The 18,209-nt window shown below is 36.8% G+C and overlaps 1 protein-coding gene across 23 annotated transcripts in view; it reads left to right on the top strand.

Annotated features, from left to right (window-relative positions):
• NRXN1 (neurexin 1) overlaps positions 1–18,209 on the top strand; it is a 1,220,650-nt gene that overhangs the window by 459,400 nt on the left and 743,041 nt on the right. For 10 of the 23 annotated variants that reach the window (XM_025262309.3, XM_025262305.3, XM_025262304.3 and 7 more), the window contains 3 exons: positions 4,271–4,572; positions 6,650–6,694; positions 7,691–7,852. In XM_025262309.3, the coding sequence (XP_025118094.1) occupies positions 4,271–4,572; positions 6,650–6,694; positions 7,691–7,852 (509 nt within the window). The remainder of the gene's footprint in view (positions 1–4,270; positions 4,573–6,649; positions 6,695–7,690; positions 7,853–18,209) is intronic. The other 13 variants (XM_025262312.3, XM_025262311.3, XM_025262310.3 and 10 more) reach the window with 2 other exon arrangements.

The following is an 18,209-nucleotide window of genomic DNA, read 5'->3' as shown; positions in this document are numbered from 1 at the left end:
TGTTCAACAGGAAAGCATGAATAACTCTTTCCTGTGCTACTTGGCATTTGCATTTGACATAGCACAAAACTTAATGATAAAGACAGTATGGTAACAAGGACGAATTATGGTCCTCTTGAGGAAAATTGAATGACTTACATATTCTCATATGGCAAACAAATTCTTTCTTGAAAAAGAACATAAAAAAAATATTTCCCTGCTTAGATTCATGTCTCATTTATGATTTTTTGATGTAAAGATATATTCTACATGGTGAATTCTTCCAAAACTACATGGTTGCATTTAATGAAAATTTAAATTATCTTAATTTGGTATTAAACAACATAAAAGGAGTGATATATTTTCATTTTTGAGTAATATGAATATGATGGTGTGAAATGTTATTGACATTCGTATAACTTCACAGATTTCCATCTAGTAAACCATAAGCTCTAATATTTAGTACTTTTCCTTTGGCTCTGCCACATTATCTGGATTTATTTTGCATAAATCATATTTGGAATGACGTGAAGTCTGCTGGATAAAATGCTACAGCCTCTTAACTAGCAACAAGCCTCTTCAAGGATGCAGTCTCTGTTATTTAGTATTTAAGGGTAGCAGGCCGAATTCAAGGCTTCTTCTGTGACTGGCATTTTCTGAATTTGACAGTCATTTAAACTCCATGTGCATCACTTTCCGAATGATATAAACTAAAAACTCGGGCTAGAAGAAGATCTCTAAAACTCCCTTTGGTTCAGAGACCTCTTCTGAGTATTCACTGGGCATGAAAAGTTTGCAAATATCCCCTTCAGAAAGTGAATCTCACCATATCTGATGTGTGCATATGGATATGAGCCAGAATTCTTTTGGTTCCCTATTCCTTGAATTCTCTTGGCTCCATATTCCTATTACTCATCAAATGATCAGAGCAGTGAGGAGAGAGTAATGGATTGAAAGAAATTGGGAATGCTATTTTTATTGATTATGGTAACCATTTTCTGAAGACCAATACCTTTATAATATGTGATGTTCCCATGGGGTAGCATAAGGACAAATAGTGCTTATTGCAGTTGGTCGATTTTAAATCATCAGCACTCTCATTAATTAGCATTGGATAACAATGACTGTTTTTCCATAGCTTTTACAAAACCGGGAGTTTTTCTATCTTGTCAATTTTTGTCAATTTCATGGCTGCAAAATAAATTCTGAATTTGAGTTTTGCCTTTCCCTGAAGACTCAAAGAATTGAACATATTTTTATTTATTCTAATAGTATATACTGGTTTTTCTATGAAATTGTTGTTGTTGTTTAGCTGTATCCAAACATAATTTGCCAATTTTCCCATTTTTCATCTTTTTTTTCCAAACTGATTTATCAGAATGGTTTGCAAATCCTGTATTGTAGTCCTTTGCAGATTAATATGGTATGAAAATATTTTCTGCCAACTTAATTTAGATTCTTACTCTCTTTATGGTATTATTGATAAACAGGTGTTCTTAATTTTAATGCAGTTGAATATATCAATATTTTATTAGTTTTTTTATGCCTATTTAATAAATCCTTCCATACCTCCATATCATAATTTCTTGTCTTAACAAAAAGTTTACAGATTTACTTCACTAATTTATGTTCTTAGTCCATGGAGAATTGATTTTTGTAAACAAAATAATGTAAATATTCAATTTCACTTTATTCATGTAGTTAACCTGTTGTCCCAACACCACTTTTTGACTAATCTGTACTTTTCTCACTTTTTTGCAATGCCTGACGACCTAAATCATTTTCGTATATGCATAAGATTATTTTTAGTTTGATTATTATCTTAATTCTCTCCTTTTGTCTATCCTAATGAATTATCTTTACTATCACAATTTTCTAATAGTTGTTCATCTATCTTGGCTATTTTGGGCTCTTTGTTTTCCCATAGAACTTATAGAAGCAGCTTTTCAAATTCGTTAAAAAAAAATCATTGATATTTTTGTTGGAATTTCACCTAATCTATCAATCTGTTTATATGTTTAAAACATTGGTTTTCCCCAGTTCATAGAACCCTGCAATCTTTCTGAAGTATCTTAAACCTAATAGATTTTGAAAATACTTTTGGTCTTTCAGTTGTACAATTATATTTCCTAATGTGATTTTTTTTTCCACTTGTACTCTTGATAATGCTCTTAAGTTTTTCTTTTCCTCCTACATTAGCTAGGACTTGAAGCACAGTATGTCGATAGTGGGCATCTTGTTTTATAACTGATCTTAAAGAGAGTTTTCTGGATTTCATAATGAAGTATGGCACATGCTATTTGTTTTAGAGCATTTATCATATTTATTACATTAGTTAGGTTGGGAGGAAGACATTTACCATTTCTAGTGCCCACCAACTTTCCCAGATGTCTGTGCAGCATAATCTCATTATATCCTGAGAGACTGGTATCACTAACCATGTTTAGAAATTGAAATTTTAAAAGATGCATAATTGCCCCCCAGTACAGTTAACACGTGGCCCGCTAGGATCTACATTCATACTTTAGCCTATGGTTTTTTTTCCCTTTCATTATATCATAAATATTTAGTTGTGCTGGCTCCCAATATCAAGCCATTTGCCACTGACCTGAGAAGCAAACAGCTAAACCGTAGACTTGCAGGGAAAGGGATTAGGTCAGTGTTGGTCATTCCACTATCGCTGAGGACTAGCACCGGGCTTACACTTGCGGATTTCAGCTGATAATTTGAGTATGTGAAGGGAAGGGACCCTTTATTATGGATCGGGCTGTCATTGCTATGACTCTGACTAGATTGTAGTGGATTTGGCCTGAACACTAGTCTTCACTAATAGTTTACTAGTAGGTAATAACTCTTCCTCAAGTGTTCACTCTCTTGTGAAAGTTCTTACTCACTATCTTATTCAGTGCCTTGCCTTGCTTGCCTGTATTGGTTACAATGCTTTCTGTATCCAGAGAGTCAGGTCATTGGACCCTGATGAGCTGAGACCTTAATTTGAGCTCCAATGCAAAGACATGATGCATGTCTACTGAATGAAAGTAGTTCTGAGTTAAAATCCTATTGCCAGGATAAAGATAAAAGTGAGACCCCTGTTGGCCTTTGAACCCTCCAGTGGGCACAGTAGAGATGCTGTATTACCAGTGAAACAGATTCTCTAGTACCACTTGTAATTCTATGTTTATAGTTTATTAGAAGCTGAGTCCAGACCATACGGTCTCATTTTTATTGGTACAATGCCATCATTGCCTAGAGACTTGAGGGAGATTTTGGCTTCTACTTTTCCTTTGATTAAACTCACTTAATTAGTGGAAAAAGACTGCTCTTTCCAAATAGCCACCATTTCTGTTTGATTTAACATTTTGTGGGATCCACGTTGTTACCCCTAAATAAATGTGGAGAGGACTGAGAAATATAGAAAATGTTGAGACCTCATTTACATGCTATTCCCCTGAGAATGTGCTGGAATTCTTACCAGTCTCATAAAAGCCAGTCTTGCCATCTGCTTGGTGAGATCAGAGAATGAACAAATAATCCAGCTTCTGCCATTAGGCCTTCTATCACTGTCCCCTCCACCCAGGGAGAAAAAAAAATGCATTTGCTCTATAAGAAATCTATTCACTCCCAGACCAAATTCTGTTATTTTTCTTCTTTACTTTCTCCTCACCAGATAATTGGTTATGGTTTCTCAATGGTGGAAATATGTGGCTCTTCACTGAGAAGATTTTTTGAATATAAATACCTCACTGAAAATTAAAATAACCTCAGTTGGGTGGAGAGAATATTGCAAACACTTTGGAATCCATTGTTGCCAGCAGAGTAGAACCATCCAATATGTATTTATGGTACCTGACTTGTGCCCTGGAGATATCACAGAGCTACTTGCTCTGATCAGAGCTCTTGCAGTGATACTTAAAAATTAATTGAATTTTCAAGAATGTCAGATTTAGCTATTGCAGTTGATGGCCCAATAGCTGACGTTTCTTAAAAATATGCTGCCACCTACAGTATTGTTAAGGAATGGCAACCCACTCCGGGATTCTTGCCTGAATTCCATGGACTGAGGAGCCTGGCAGGCTACAGTTCACAGGTTCACAAAGAGTCGAGCACGACTGAGCGACTAACCCTTTCACTTTTTCACAGTGCTGTTTAACTCTGACAAGGCTCTTGTCATGAATGTTAACTAGACAAAGAGTTAACCTGGGGGCTGATTAGTGATTGTTTCTGTTAAGATTTGGTAATTTGCATAGTATATTTTCTTTACTTATGCATGTGTGTATCTGTTTTCCTCCAGGAAAAGAAGAATATATTGCCACTTTCAAGGGATCGGAATACTTCTGCTACGACTTGTCTCAAAACCCCATTCAAAGCAGCAGCGATGAAATAACTCTGTCCTTTAAGACCCTTCAAAGGAATGGACTGATGCTTCACACCGGGAAATCAGCCGATTATGTCAATCTCGCCCTGAAAAATGGAGCTGTCTCTCTGGTCATTAATTTGGGATCAGGGGCCTTTGAAGCACTAGTGGAACCCGTGAATGGAAAGTTTAATGATAATGCCTGGCATGATGTGAAAGTCACCAGGAATCTGCGTCAGGTAACAGCGCAGTGGATAAGAGAGTAACTGGCTTTGTTTCTCGCTACAGCTGTGTTTGTGTGGTACTTGAAAACCCTAACAACATGAGATAGGGCTCCTCAGAGTCGCTTACAAATTAGCTTTTTCTTCTTCTGAGATAAATCTTCCTGCCATACTTGAGCAGGGGCATATCTAGAAAGTTCCAGGGGCCCAAAGGCTGTTTTGACTCATCAACATGTGACAGTTTCCCAGAGGGCTGCAAGGTCATCCCTGAGACCTGCCCTTCCTGTGACGTGTGTGATTCTGTTGTGTTTTTGGTTTTTTGTTTATTTGATTTTAAATTATAGTTTTCATGGTGATCATTTGAAAGCATGTACATTGGGATCATTAAATCACAGTTCCTTTTTTGTAGTTAAAAAAAAAGAAAAATCAAACAACAATGTGTTTGTGATTCAGGATTGTGTCGATCCCTACTTCCTCCCCAGCCCAATCTCTGAAATGAGGACAGAAAAAGCCCCTGAAGGGGGAAAATGAATTTGGGGATTTCCACATCTCCTCAAGAATCTATTTATGCAGATATTTTTATTTTGTAGCACAGACACTTATGTTAAGCCCCAGATGTCTCTGCAGAGACCAGTTCATCTTCTAATTGCCCATTTCTATTTGATTATATTTTTAAAAAATTCTTCCAAGTGTCTACGTATTAGAAAAACACCATTTTTTCAGTCTATCTATGGGCCCCCATATACTGTATGCTTTTAACTGAGACATATTATTACAGTATAGACATATATATATTCAGATGAAAGTGAATAGATTGTCCTTATATATTGAACATGATGAGTTTTGGTTACTATTTGAAATTTTATGATATTACAATGTACCATTTTGTAAAGTGTTGACAGTGACTAATTTTTCTGCAGTACATGCTGATCTCAAACTAATATCCTTAACATATTTGTTGTTTCTCTGAACAGTTGCAGAATGACCGGATTGTCTCTGGTTTTCCTTTACTAAAACAGCCTTCTCTTTCTGAGCTGTTAACTGACTAACCTTTTCTTTCCTGCTTCTAAAAGGCTTAAACTGTCCAAGCTAGAGAAGCAACCAGGAATTTTAGGAGTGCAGGGTTAGTCTAGCTGAGGCAGAGGAGTAAAAGTAAAGAATTCCTGAGACCCTCCAAGACCTTTCAGAGGCCCTGCATGTTTCCCCCCTGCCCTGGGGGAGAGTTTCCCACCATCAGGGTAGCTGTAGGCCACAGACTTCTTATATGTGTGTCTCTTTAGTTCTCCCTTTTTATTTTTCTCTCAGATTCTCACCAAGAGGCCGAAGGCTCATTTGAGAGAAGCACAGAAGGAAGGGTGGGGCTTGAGGAGCCCACTTTCTAGATTTGCCTTTGCTCAGGTTACAAACCAAACTGCGAATTGGTAGCTCCAAGGAAACTGCAGTTATACAGCCGGGGTGCATGTGTGGCAGGACAGATTAAAAACAAATCCATTCTACTCATTCTATGTGTCAGGATCTTTGCTTTGTTTCATTGCAGTAAACTGTGATCCTAAAGTCCATCAATATGACCGAAGGAAGTTTTGGAGTTGAGGAGGAGTCCCTGTATGCTGTAAAATTGAGTAGTAGGGCAATGCCAACCAATTCCTATGAATTTGCAGGGGCTGGGGTGGGCCAGGGCGGGGGAGGGACCGTTTCTGGGCAGAAGGTGGCAGTGGTCAGCTGATGAGCTTTAGGCCTTTGAGTCCCTTTTAGTCTTTTTAAATGTCTGTCAGACATACTCAGGGAGACAAAGGAACATTGCCATATGTCTGTTTCTGTCTCATAGCAAGTTACGAACAATACTGGCAGGAAAAATATTACCTCTGTGGGAGGCCTATTTGTTAGTCTGCTTTTTTCTTGTAAAATTTTTTTGCCCTTTTTCTATGTTACTAACATGCTTAATAACTAACATGTCATTCATGGAATGTTTCATTCTACTAACCGTTACCTGAATCAAAAAATGTACTAACATGGTAGAGACCATCATATTTTTTAAGTAACGATCGTTATTTTGTTCACAGTTTTTAATTTCCTTTCTCCCCCCTTCTCCACAAAGCACTCAGGCATTGGACACGCTATGGTAAACAAACTACATTGTTCGGTAGATATCATTCTAATTGTTTCTTATTTTGGGTTTGCCGTGTGTTTTCTTTCTTTCTTTTAACTGTAGACATCATTAACAAAAGAGGAACTGCGGTTGGTACTCTTCTGCTTACTTTGACCTCCTTCTTTTCATCTGTTGTTGACCTTCTTATTTTTTACCTGTTCCTGTCAACTTCTGTTTTCCAACTCACCTGTAGGGGCATCGTTAACGTTTCGAACGTTTTGCATCCAGCTGTGGTTTAACACGGGAAAAGACAAAATGGTGGCTGGCCCGAGTGACCGCAAGCTCAGCCAGCCTCAGACCATTCATGACGCATGGCATGCACCCTTGATCTGGGAATGCTGGAGATGCCACACCCACTCATCTTTCCCTCCTCATCGAGCAGTTGTGTGTTTTCCTTTGGTTCTCCCGGTTTCCTTTCCTTTCTGAACTGTCCTGTCCCTTCTGCATGTGCGCCTCAGCGTGTGCCGCTTCCACTGGTTGTTTTGCGCCCCCCTCCCCTTTGGCATGGACGCAGGCACTTGCATGCTGTACAACTGCTGCTCAGTAGTGCAAACGGTGACATTGCTGAAAAGAGCTTGCGCCTTTTCTGTTAACAAGGTGCACGTGTGATTAGTTAATAACAGACGACTGAACTTTACTAATATGTACACCAGCAAAACTAACCTAGGAAGCATTTTACTAACACCATTTTTGTGTCTGCTAAATAACTTTTGAGTTGCCTTAGGGATGATGCTGACACTAGTTCAATAACCAGTTAACTCTCTAACTAGTTTAGACCTCTTAGGGCTAGTTGAATAGAATCCAAGAATAAACCTCAAACAGACATGAAAATGGGTTCCGCCATAGGTCTAAAAATAAAAACCAAAAAAAAAAAAAAAAAAGCAAAAAGCAAAATGAAAAAACAAAACAAAACACAACACAGGCATATCCCAGGATTACAGTATCTAGGTCTGAGTATAGCGTGTCCTTTCCCTGTGCTTTGTTATCTAGGTGACAATATCAGTGGATGGGATTCTTACCACAACGGGCTACACGCAAGAAGATTATACCATGCTGGGGTCTGATGACTTTTTCTATGTTGGAGGCAGTCCCAGCACAGCAGACCTTCCAGGGTCACCAGTCAGTAACAACTTTATGGGTTGTCTCAAAGAGGTAAATATCTCTGTCACCAGAATCATTTCTAATTCATGATTTCATCATTTCAGATCCAGACTCAAAGCACCTTTGCTGAAGACCTGATGTTTGTGGTGTCAAAGGGCACAACCTTGAATTCCATATTCCACTGTGGTTTTTATAGGTTTGGAGGGATGAGGGAAGCTCATAGAACATTATCAAGGAATTAAGTTCCTCATCTTTATAGTCTATAAGTAATCCACAGTTAAGATTTGCATAGGCAGTCATATTCTCTATAAAAGGAAGTCAGACATAAAGAAATATTGGATTTAGAGTTAAGCCAAACACCTTGCTCATCTCTACAAATGCCTTAGGTGTTATATATTCAGTGGTGACTTATTTGAGCATTACAGGAAAAAAGAAAAAAAAAATGGCTAAAAGAGACCAAATTCAACAAGCACAAAATAAATCTGAATCATAAAATAAACTTTGTTCCTATATTTTTACCATGTTCTGAAGGAAGTAAAGATGTTTCATTTGTGAGTTAACTTGATGTTCACCTGAGTGAAGCTTTCAGGCTAAAAGATATCAAGAATTTCATCCCTCATTCTCAGCTGTCATTGTTGATTGTAACTTTTGATAGGATTAGAACTTGTTGGGGTGTGAGAAGAAAAAAATCAGGAATGTCCTTGGGTTTTGACTTGTATGAATATTTTCCCATAAAAGCTGCCTGTTTTCATTCAGGTACAACCCAATTTCTTTTGGCTGCTAAAACCAGAAGTTCCTTTTGCATTACATGGCTGTAGTTTAATGGTACAGACCTATAAAATATAAAATTTAATAACTTTGAATTTATTATTGATTAGCCATAGATGTTGCTGGTAAGCAGTGATGTGCTTTCGTTTATTTTAAAGAAAATATTCTAATCAAACTCATTTCAGGTAAGCATCAGTGAAAAACTATCAGTGCTTAAATTATCCTGACCTGTTTTCCATTTATATAAATATACTGGGTATTGCATTGCCTAGTATGTGAATGTGTATATAAGAAGTATTTGTGCTTTGTGGTGGTAGGGATCGATTGTCTTTCAGAAAAGACCTTTTAATTTTTACAAATATGTAACATGACCTAAGACTGCACTAAGCTCTGTGAGCATAATAAAATCTTAATAGTTATTACTATTGTTATAATAATAGGCATTTTCTGAGCTCTTATTTTGCACCTGATGCAATCCTAAGAGCTTTATAAGGATCTCCACAATATAAGTAGTAATTACCTGCATTTTGGGGGCAAGAAAACTAAGGTTTGGCACAGGTAAGTTTCTTGAGCAAAGGTCTCACGGCTAACAAATTTTAAAGCGTAAATCATGTCAGTCTGATTTCAGAGTTTTGTGTACCCTTAGCCACCATAATATACAGTGTCCTAACAGAAATATTTGTTAGAAGATTGTGTAAGCCCTCAAGTTTGTTACAAAAAGAAACAACTTTCAGAAATGTAATATAGACTGTGAGGAATGAGATATTCAATTGTGTGGTACCCTTATACCCATTTGAATATGAATGAGAGTGAATGAATGGGGGTCTAGTAGACAAGGAAGACCCAGAGAAGGTCAGGATGTGAGCATCTTGAGGGATAATTATGATTTGTTGATGCTGGGGATGGAGAACGCACTTCAGGCTAGGGAGAAGCATGGTGAAAACATGCTTAGATTTCACAATATGATGCCTGGATCTTTCTTTTGGAGATGGGAGCTGGGGTGGGGGCAGAATATAACCCTAACCATCTACTTCATTCCGTCATTTTTACTGTGATCTCTCCAACCTACCATCAGCCTCTTTGGCAAGTTAGTCTTGCTAATGACTGGGAAAAAGAAAGGAAACTGAAATCTAACTAAAGAGCCCTTCTGGGTATTCTGTAAAAACATGAGAATTTCTGCAGTGATCACCCAAATTCAACTGTGCCTCATAATCTTCTGACATTTCAGTTTGGGCCAGGCAACTTCCTGTGTGTATGAGTCTTCAATGGATTGCCTTAATCTAAAATTAGTTTCAGATTGAACTATATCTCACGTTAATATCTTTGTGTTAATGAGTAGTTGATACACTTTACAACTCATCTCGTTTCTTAATTATAGTCGATCTGCAATTTTATATTAGTTTCAAGTACAACGTAGTGATCAGTATTTTTTTGCAGATTATACTCCATTATTGTTGTTTTAGTCACTGAATCAACTCTTCTGTGACCCCATGGACTGTAGCCCACCAGGCTTCTCTGTCCATGGGATTTCCCAGGCAAGAATACTGGAGTGGGTTGCCTTTTTTTTTTTTTTTCCTCCAGGGGATCTTCCCAACCCAGGGATTGAACCTGAGCCTCCTGCATGTCTTCTGCTTGGCAAGTGGATTCCTTACCACTGGGCAACCTAGGAGGCCCCATACTCCATTATCAGTTATTACAAAATAATGGCTATAATGCCCCGTGCTATATCCTTGTTGCTTATGAATTTTGCACTTGTCTTTTTAATTAGTCTTTAACCACAAAAACCGAGTCAAGTGGTTTTCTGTGGGACTTCATCTACTGAGTCCAAACAATGAGGATTCACTCATGTTACTGTTTCTATAGGTCTAGGATAGATATCAGCCTTACTGATAGGGTACTTCCTACATCTCTTCCTCTACAGACCAGGATATGTGTTTGGAGTAAGTCCTGCCAGTGTTTTATTAATGTGTAATCGAGTACACTTTATTTCCTCCTGACACAGTAGTATAGAAGGATATGGGCATGATCAGCTCATAGCACACTTTGCTTGGTCAGATTTTAGATGGTTCCTAGTCTCCATCCAAGTCAAAGTATCTGTTTAGAATGCTCTGTTCTTCCTACTACTGAGATGAAATTGTGACAGAGTGTCATAGGCTTTGAGCTACATCACCTTATCTCAGATAGGTGAGCTTTGTAGAGTTGCTGATAAGAGAGAAACATACCCACATTCATTCTCACCCCATCTCTTTTAAGCCCATATGAGCCTTCCTTAACTCTGTCATGGGCTTTCTGCCCTGTAGAATGTTATGTAAAACCTTAATTATGATTTTATATATGGATCATAACATTTTTATTTTCAGTCTAGTATGTGATCCCCCTTAGGATAACCAGTCCTGGAGGAGACACTAATAATACCATGTCTGAAATCATAGAAGAAATTTTGGAGTGTTGGAACAGGAAGTCACTTCCCAAGTCTAGCCTCCTTATCTTGAAAATTGAGAAATAGACCTAGAGGTTATTTGTTCCACCTCAAAATAATGAAGGGGTAACAGGATTAGAACACAGAATATTGTCAGATAAAACATACTACTTGTATCACTGGTTCTGTTTTATTATGAATAGTGGCACTCAAGATCTCAAGATACAAAACTAGAGATGGCCTACCACTCTCACTAATTCACATCTCTGTTCTTGGAAAATTAAATTAAAAAAAAATTACTTTGCAACAACCCATAATCTAGTGTTTATTAGAAGTAGCTAGAAATTAGGGCTTTACCTATATGGCATTCAATAATGCTTTTTTGAAATGAGACTCAGTTTTCATGGAGAGCAGCCAACTTCATTAAGAAATTTGTTTTTTAGTGATTAACAAATTTTAAAATAAATTATTTCAACATAATTTGGCAAAATATAACCTGAACTTCATATACTGCTTTGTTCAAACCAAGAAGGAGCTTTGAATGACCAAGAATTTATGATAAGAGGATCAAAGTAGTTGTAAAAAAATATTTGTATTTTCATCATAAATCGAAAAGACTTTGGAGAAATGTTTGAGGTCACTGAAAACTACTTTCAGGAATATAAATTTGAGAAGTTAGAATAAGAATTATAAATAATAAATTACCCATATACCAGCCCACATCTATGAAATTCCTGGAGGGTGATAGGTCTGTGAAAATACACTTTAAAAAAAAATCTGATTTTTATCAAAGCAATACTAATCATGCTTAGGCTGAAGCGTTGTTTATATTCTTTGCATTCTTTATGCTATTGACTAAAACCTGAAATATATGTTGCTTAAAAAGATCATTTAAAATTAAATTTAGTTTTTCCAGCAGCCAGTTTTTGAGTGATTGCTCCAACAGTAGAGAGATTCAGAAGATGCTGTGGAAAGTTAAATCATAGTGTCTAGGTGAGATGGAGTCTATTTGAGGACACCTATAGTCCTGCCCATTCACCTTAGACTCCTAGGAAAGCTCTATGTGTGGGTATAAAAGTATCACCGTTGATTCCTAAGGTGCTCATTAGAGGTTTTTGTTCAATTGTGTTTTAATATTCCAAGATAGTGGAAAACTTACTAACATGTGCTTCTACTGCAGTGTTTTGACCATGAGGGCTTCTGCAATAAATAACTTACAAGGAAGGCTCATGCTGCTCCTTATTAATCTTGCCTCAGAATCTCCTTCTGCTATTATGCATTTCTTAGTCCCTTTGTGCCTTCATAATGTTTTGAAACACCTATTTCCCTCCTGCAGAGTGAAAATTACTCAACATAGTTTGTTAGTAGGGAAATGAAGTCAAGGAGGAAGGAAAGGATTATGTTCAGTAAAATGACTTGGAATGCTTTATTTGAAGTTTGTTTTTAGCTATGTGTCCTTGCTGAAGGTCTTAAAATACATTGTGTGAGTGGAGACATTGCCTGAGTAAGAAAATGTAGAAGGCTACCACTGACAGTTGCTTGGGATAAGCCTAAGAAAGATTCTAGAAAAATAAATAAATAATTGAAATGCTAGGGGGAATCAAATCCTTACTGAAAATTTCATCAACCTAATTAGATCAGTGCAGCCTTTAATTACACTGAGAAACTTTTCACAGTAAAAATTTAGAAGAGGCTGTGAGGTGGATGAAGTTCAGAAAATATCCTCTTATGCAAGCATTTTCATCCAACTGTGGAAAAAAATAGTTAATACCTGCATGTGATCAGCATGGTCCCCTCTGCCATTTGCAGCGGCATTGCTGTGGATCATACAATGTATCAGTATCATTGCTGAGAAAAAGGTGCAATAGTTCCTTCATGCAAATACCTCTTAACTCCTATCCTTCTGGGAGGGCAACAGAACTTGAGAAGATTGTGAAGGCTTCTCAGTTTATCTTCTATGATAGAACCACCTCATCAAATTTGGGTTCTGTGGTATCCTGTTCTTATTTCCTCATGACTCAGAGAGTAGAGTGCGTATCATTTACATGTAAGAACAAAAATCCATGGCATATTTATTTTCATTTTAAGTAATCTTTCCAAGTTTGAAGTAGAAGTCTGACCTGTTGGAGAAATTTGACATCAATGAAGACTTTGGAGGGTAAAGAGATCTTCGTTGATCATCATGCAACTTGGGTAAAGGGAGGATCCTTATGTGAGAGGACTTCCTCATAGGAGATCCAAAGTCATGATTAAACATAGTTCTCCCAGGTTTCAATTTCCTCCAGACTCTTCCTTCTTGGGGTCCCTGATCCCTGAGATAGTTTCTGCCTTTCCTCTCCCATTACGCTGTCACAGTCTATATATCGGTGGGTATTTTTACAGTGTAGTTATGTTAAACTTTCTGCATGCCTCATTCATTCTTTTCAAAAGAGAACTGTCTTTGCATTTCCATCTCACTTCTTCCTAGCCATTTTCCATACATATCCATGTATTTTTACTCACGGTATAATTATATAACTAAGGATACTAATTTCTACTTTAATTATGTTTTTCAGAATGTCCTCAGTGTAACTATTTTGGGAGATATTTTACTAATGCCATCCAAATAAGAGACTGTATGAAAATACAAAGGAATTCCTGTAACAGAAGTCACCCTCTGTCTCGGTGCTGTATTCCTAGAGGCAGGGTTGTGGTTTAGTGACTTGTAAGAGAGCTTAGTTTAGCCTTAGCTGCAGAGGAGGCCCATTGACTTACAGCATTGGGCAAAAGTTCTAGTCTAGAAAGAAAATAAATTTTCTCCATCTGATTTAAAATACAGAAGATGGCAGTTTGCTTTTTAAACTTTAACGAGAAAGTAAGATGGAGTATGTGAGAATGTCAAAGAATTTGACAAATTCTTATGTACTACTAACCTGATTTATTATAAGCCCTGCCTAATTTCTTTCAGATCGTGGAATTACTGAAATGTGTTTCAAGTCTTCTGCTGTAATAAATTGTCAGCACTAGAATGCAAACAGAGGTCAATTACCCTTGCCTCCTTTCATGTTTAAGACAGCAGACCAACAGCTTCTTTTAAGTCAGGCAACCCCCTTTCCTATTTAAGGATGTCATTTCAAGAACTCCTGTGAGGTAATAGCAATAATAATAATAATATCCTCATTATACAAATGAGGACTCTGAGATCTTAGCAGAGCACATGTCTCTGAGTGGTGAGGTTGGACCATGACCTTGATTTTCCATCCCTAAGTTGAGTACTTTTCCTAGTTAGAGCACATTGCCTGAATGTGTTCATCCAAACGACTCCAGTAATATAAACTCTGTGGTCCCTAGTTGTGGGTAGGATTATACTAGGCATTATACACAGGGATTTTAAAAGAGCTATTATAAAAGGGCAAGAGGGTTGGTATATTCCAGAACAGTAATAATAATACTAATATACTAAGTATTTTCTATTTTTCATGTAATATCTACAGCATCCACTGAGTTAACCCATTTTACTGAGGGCATCAGCAACATAGCAAACATAATAATTTATTCCTAAACAATAAAAGGATGAAACTGTGAAACAACTTGATATTCAGTACTTGAAACATAGTGGCAAGGGAGGAAAAAAATATATATATGTAGACTTACAGCATTTTATCTTTGGTGCTACTTTTATTATTAAATTGCCTAGACCAGTGCACTGTCATTTTTCCCTTGTTTTATATGTTCAAAAGTAACTCTCCGACCGTGATAAAAGTATAGTAATACCGTTTGTATTTGACAAATGAGGACATGGAGACAAGCGAAGTTCGGTAACTGACCTAGGAAAAAACAGTTACTAAGCAGCAGGGCCAAGACCTAAACGTTAACTAATCTAACCACAGAATCCTCTCCTTTACTACTCTATGTTGCTTTCTTTACACATAATGTAATTTCACTTATCTTTCCTCATTCTCAGTCTTTTCATTAAGGTATAATTAAATGGAATGAACTTTATAGCAATCTTGAAGCCAAAGAAAACACAGCCTAGCTTCCTAGGATGTTGCAGAAGGAGATGTCTAAGTGGGAGGAGAAAGAGCAGGAGATATTTATTTCTTGAATGCTCAGTTATAGGTGAGCTTCCTGGGGGACTTTTCCTCTCACAGTTTTAACTGGTATTGGGATGTCACCTCTGTAAAAGTCTTCTCTACTCTGTAAGTCTGCATATTCTTCCTCCTCTGTGGATGTAAATAAGGCAATAATGCTTGTCATCAATTTCTGAACTCTGTAGCCAACCATTTGAACAGGGATGCACAAAAAATACATTTGGAAGTACTTTCTAGATTTCTATAAAGTATTGGCTTCATAGATTGTCGAGAGTAAATTTGCTTCTGTGCCTTGTAGCCTTGAGGACAGGGAAATAAGCAATTGGGGCAGAAACCAGGCATTTTGCCATAGACAGTCCTCTTTGAGATTGGATTCAGGGGGTCCCATCTGCTCAGGTCCCTGAGGAAGTGGAACTCAGCTCTTTAGTCTCCAAGCATCTGGTGAGTCCTTGTCTGGAATTCAGCTTTTTTAACATAGTAACCTCCCTTCCAGGGGACCCACAGAATTTTTATTTCCCATCATTTTCAGCAGATGCCCCATAGCCTGGAACTATATCAGCAGTTGGCATAATGCATTGTAGTGCTTTCAGATATCAAGCTAGCAAAACATGGCTGGGTAGGAGGTTCGATGACATTTTAATTCAGAGGAATTGATGCATTTTATAGACTATGACATTTTTCTAGCCCAGCAGAAAGCAATAATGAATAATGTCTACGACTAAACATTTCCTCTTAATTTCAGCACCCACTGCAGTACCCTGTTTAAATTGTTCTGTTCACTTATGCACTTGTGCATTCAGTGAATCAACATTAGTCAATACCTACTGTGTGCTAGGCTCTGTAGTAGATACCGGGGACATACCTATAAATAAGACAACATGCTTAGAAATCTGGAAGGACAGCCTGACAAAGAAACAGAAAATTACATTACAGGTACCTTCATTGAGGCAGTGGAAATTGCTCTAAAAATACAGTGAAAGCTGTTATTAATTCAGCCAGAGGTGATTGGTAATACTTTCAAAGAGAAGGTGACAAAGTAATCTGAGTTATCCTCTCTGTCTCTCTTTGCTCAACTCTATAATGGGCATGATATTATATGAGATTAAAGCACAATGAATTTGCTCTGCTCTCAGATTTAGAAAAGAATAGAAAAGATAAAATGATATGAAGGATTAAAAAAACACATTAGAAAAGAAAAGCTCCATAGAAATGCAAACTTGTACTTTGCTAAGTATGAACCATATTTTAAAAATCTAATATCCATCCAAAACAAAGGGAATATTTTAGTCTTCATCTTAATTTTTATTATGAGATGATTTACTCTTCACTTAGTTCTTTGGATCAAGTGCTATGTTTGGAAGAAAATTATTCCTGTACATGGTAATTGGTCTTTTTTTTTTTTTTTTCAGGAGATTCATCACTATTGAAACACATTTAAAACTAATTACTTTAAAGTGAAAATAATTTTGTTATCATTCGAAGCATGTGATTTTTAAATAATAGGAAAATGAGATTTTTTTTATCTTTGTTGAGTATTCTGCACACAGACAAATTGGTGATTCTGAGTGTTCAGTTTAGTTCTGTATACATGATATGACTATCTACTATGTATCAGGGTCTGTGTGAAGTGCCAGGATATGATAATTAGGTTGACATAGGTTATCCAATCAAAATCATGATGAATGAATTGTCCATCAAACATTTATATTTTTCTGAAACTAAGTTTCTAAATTTCAGTCAAATGGGATAATAGTAACCAGTTATAGATTGTTATTCCGTTAAATTAATTATGACAAATTACATTAGAATCAGACAGACCTGGGTTCAAGCCCTGGCTCCCTAGACTTGGTAGTTGTGTAACCTGCGAATAGTAATTTAGTATTTTTGGCTTCCTTTTTCCTTCACTCTAAAGGATTAACTGAATGTATGTAATTGAAGGACTCAGCATAGTACCCATTATACTGGACTATTTCAATAAATGATGAGTGTTAACTATGATTATATTGCAGATAGGAATGGACCAATAGATATATATTTTGTGGACATGTGACCTATGTAGTCACACAGGGCCCCCGCATACAGAAGGACCCTGCACTTGGTTTAATATCTTCCTCTTGCCACTTGAAATTCTTAGTAACTTTGAACAAGGGACCCTTCATTTTTATTTTTGCACTGGACCCTGTAAAATATGAGAATTGTCTGGGTTTCAGACACATATATGAGATTTTGCACATATTATCTCATTTTAAAAATTATTTCATTTAACTCTCCCAACAGCTCTGTGAGGAAATTGACTTCAATGCCACAAATTATTTATAACATCATCAAGGCCACAATACTCATCTGTAAAAGAATTCAGAAGAAACACTGTTTATTGACTCTAGCCAATGTGTTTTCCTCTTTTGTTCTCCTAAATTATAATAGCCAGCAGCAGCAACAAAAATTAGTAAAGATGACTGAGAAACTCATCATTTTTTAGAAAAAAATTGGTATATTTTTCATAACTGGTGATAGTCCAGTTTTTTTTTTTTTATGGTTTAAATGCAGTTGTGTTTTTTACTTTTTAAGGATTTTATCATCATCATCAGATTTCACATTACAGTATTTTTCAAGCACAATCACTGTATTCCTTGCCTACACTCACCATCTGTAGACAAAACAGTCTCATATGTAAGACTTCAGTGTTTGCTTGCAAGAGTAAATTGACCTTTTTGTTTACATTTTCTTCTCTAACATTGCCATCCATCCTTCATGAACATTACCTTCAGCTATTGTTTAATAATTTTTTGATTTATCCTGGATTAATCAAAACATTTATATAAAATTACATAGAATTTATATAGAACAATTTCTAAACAATGGCATGCAACTAGGAAATAAAGCCCAGCAGCAGTTCTTAGCCCATTTAAGGATTTACTCTTCAAGATATGGCCTGTGAACAAGCAGCGTCAATATCACCTAGGAGCTTCTTAGATGAAAAACCTCAGGCTCCTCCCCAGATCTACTAAATCAAAATCTATATTTTAATAAGATACCCGGGTGATTTCATATGCAAATTAAACTTTGAAAATCACTCATCTGGAGCACCTCAGCCCCTTTATTTTATTGACATCATTGACTGTGTGCACACACTAAGTCTCTTCAGTCATAT

The sequence above is a fragment of the Bubalus bubalis genome, chromosome 12 (assembly GCF_019923935.1).
Source record: "Bubalus bubalis isolate 160015118507 breed Murrah chromosome 12, NDDB_SH_1, whole genome shotgun sequence".
Taxonomy (NCBI): Eukaryota; Metazoa; Chordata; class Mammalia; order Artiodactyla; family Bovidae; genus Bubalus; species Bubalus bubalis.
Note: the sequence above shows the minus strand (reverse complement) of the source record. Positions and strands in the feature narration are given on the sequence as shown.